Source organism: Aspergillus nomiae, assembly GCF_001204775.2.
Source record: "Aspergillus nomiae NRRL 13137 chromosome Unknown contig00719, whole genome shotgun sequence".
Lineage (NCBI taxonomy): Eukaryota > Fungi > Ascomycota > Eurotiomycetes > Eurotiales > Aspergillaceae > Aspergillus > Aspergillus nomiae.
The window spans coordinates 4,244-7,314 of record NW_015378774.1 but is presented as its reverse complement, the minus strand read 5'-3'; the positions used below and the strand labels follow the sequence as shown (position 1 = coordinate 7,314).

Here is a 3,071-nt window from a genome sequence, read left to right as displayed (position 1 = left end):
TTTTTTTATTCAATACATCACTTTTAATTACCATTCGCCTCTCTCTGTGCATCGCCCCCAGACCTCACCCCCACCTCCCTTTCTTACGACTCTTTGGAGGACTTTGTTCGTTCCTTAAATTACCATTGTTCCTTGACTGAGTGGCTCGTGGCTGGAACTTTTTCTGTTACGCCTTTTTCTTTCACCCTAGGGAGCCTACCTAAATAGAACCGGGAGAGACAAAAAAAGAAAGGATAAGGCTTCCTCAACAACTTTCGATTGCGCTTTCTCAACCTTAACCACTGCCATTGTCGTTCAAGAGCACAATCCTCTTGTGGAAGGCTCATGGTTGCGACGTAATTGCTGTTAGGGTTCTTTTTTCCGCGCGCTATACCATCTTGTTTGCAAGGTTCGGGCAACAACAAGCCTTGTCTTTGTCTCAATCCCTTTTACCAGCTCTCGACCTCCTTTCTAGCTGTTCGGCACGAAGTTACGACTGTGGATTGCATCAATTGGTTACTTGTCACAGGAGCCCTGGATCGTTTGGCCATTGCCGCCTACTTGTACCGTTTTAGTTGAGAAGCCGTGATATCGAACGGCTCGTACTTGCACCATGCGGAAAGGCGTCTTGATCTTCCTCGTTGTCAACCTCCTAATTCTATCCTTCCTGGTTCGCAGTGTCTTCACCCTTCTATCATTGCTAGTGGAAGATGCTTCTGCCGATGCAATTCATCGCGCGGAGCTTCCCTCGCCAAATTCCAGTTTGATTGAGCAACGGCCGCAAATCATCCCTAAGATCATCCATCAAACCTACAAGAACGAGACAATTCCTGCAGTGTGGAAGGAGGCGCAACAAAGCTGCATTGACTTGCATCCTGACTACGAGTATATTGTATGTGCAATCTCCCTTTCGATACCGAGCAATGGCGCATGCTAACACGCTCCTCTCCTTAGCTTTGGACGAACGAGAAGGCGCGCGAATTCATCGCACATGAATACCCGTGGTTCCTTGCTACCTTTGATGGTTACAAGTACCCTATCCAGCGAGCAGACTCCATCCGATACTTTGTCCTGGCCCATTATGGCGGCACATACATTGACCTTGATGACGTATGTTCACGACAGAGTTCTTAAGGGACATCAAAAAATGATCGTGCTAACTGAAGCATGTTAGGGCTGCAACCGTCGCTTAGACCCCCTTCTTTCTTACCCTGCTTGGGTACGTCGCACTGCTCCGACCGGCATCTCCAATGATGCGATGGGATCTGTTCCGCAGCACCCGTTCTTCCTTCGAGTGATCGAACTGCTACAGTCGTACGACCGTAGCTGGTTGCTTCCATACATCACGGTGATGTACTCCACCGGACCTCTGTTCCTGTCGGTAATTTGGAAGGAATATATGCAGGAGGCTATGGGCGAATCGTCGCGGGTTCGGATCCTGATGCAGGATGAGTACAACAGGTTTTCGTGGAGCTTTTTCACCCACCACGTCGGCAATAGCTGGCACGGTAAAGACGCACGGTTAATCTTCTGGATGGGACAGCATTGGATGTTCCTCACCGTGTGCGGCTTTATCCTTGTTGGGTCCGTTGGCTTCTGCCTCTGGTGGGTGTATGGTCGACTGATTCTGTTGGGCTCGAAGTACCGTTATCGGTACACCAAGGTTCCAGCATTCATCTCTGTTTCCGGCCTATCCCCTACCCGCAGACCCCGGCGTCCGACCCCTACATTGCTGCGCCGTGTCTCTTTCAAAGAGGACGAAGAAACAGGACCTATCACCGAAACCTCATATGAGCTCTATAGTCGTCGTGATTGAGCATGTCCGTTTTATATCTGCGTTATATTCGCCTTGTTCACATTGAAGTACCTTGAAACGACCTATACTATACACTCAAAGTACCTGTCCAGCGTTACTATGTGGGGTACCACCCCCACTCTACTGTTTTTCTCATTCTCTGCGTTTTGTCCGGAGTGCATGCATGGAGTTTTGGTATGGGGTTTGGCCGGGGCGCTTTGAGCCACTGGTTCCTTTTGCATTTTTTTTCTTCTCTTTTTTCCCTTTTCGGTGGCTTGTACATGAATTGGCCAGATGAGTGAGACTTGCACCCGAGAGGCAATCTACGACGCCGCCTACCTGTGTATTATCTGTCTTGATGTTTCGATTTACAATCTGGAAACCAGGTTTCTACCCCCTTCTTTTCTACCTTGTCTGTTTACCATATATTCTTTTTATCTCTTTCTTACCCTTCTACCCTTTCGTCTTCTCTTACACATAGACTTTTTTTTCTTTTTTGTTCTCCGCGTTCAATTGGGGTAGACGGATATATTCAAGCTATCAAGTTCCTGACGACTGGAGCTAGCTGGGTCTTACTGAGATAAAATAATACTTGATGGGGGTGTGCGAAATGGAAGAATAAGAGAAGATGCTTTATTTTGCATGGCTTCGTTAGCCCACAATGAGATACAATGAAGAACAGTTCCTTAGTCATGATGCTTGGGAGGATAATAGCCGGAGTACATGAGATGGGCCTCCACCTCCTTTTCCACCGCCCGTAAGACTAAGGACTGCCCGTAGTAAGCATATAATACGACGAACGACTCCGGGAAGTTCCCGAGCAGCCCCATTGTTTCTGGCGCTCTCTTTGGTCAATGGGCCTGAGCCAAGACAAAGAAGCTTTCAGACGTGTGTTTCAGCGTGGACGTTGATCTGCCAATCGCCGCCGACTTTGGACCTTTCGGTATGCCTCTGCATTCACGGCCCATGCGATCATCGGCATTTTCCACTTTGGTATCGACATTCCTGCCATCCCACTGGAGGGCGTAAGAATCCTTCGGTATGCTGCCCCTCCACCGTCAGGTATGTTCAAGTATAAAAGACTCCTAGATTCCCGTCGAGCATCATTCTCTCCCATCATCATCATCCTCATCATCTATATAACTTCCTCTTTCGTTTCCTGAGGTTGGAGAACAATTTCCTTTTTGTGCGTGACATCAGTGCAGGCTCACGATATCTAACATCCAATCATTCAATATCTTGAACATCATCTGTCTCTCTTGTATCCAGAGCATCACGCCCCTGCAAAGCCGTCATC

The 3,071-nt window shown here is 48.1% G+C and overlaps 1 protein-coding gene across 1 annotated transcript; it reads left to right on the top strand.

The window, feature by feature from the left end:
- Positions 1 to 592: 592 nt before the first annotated feature.
- Positions 593 to 1,795, top strand: ANOM_011596 (mannosyl phosphorylinositol ceramide synthase SUR1; the record flags this gene model as incomplete). Its single annotated transcript, XM_015556852.1, has 3 exons — positions 593 to 871; positions 934 to 1,089; positions 1,154 to 1,795. The coding sequence occupies 3 exons, from the start codon at positions 593 to 595 to the stop codon at positions 1,793 to 1,795; spliced, it is 1,077 nt and encodes a 358-aa protein (XP_015400976.1).
- Positions 1,796 to 3,071: the final 1,276 nt, after the last annotated feature.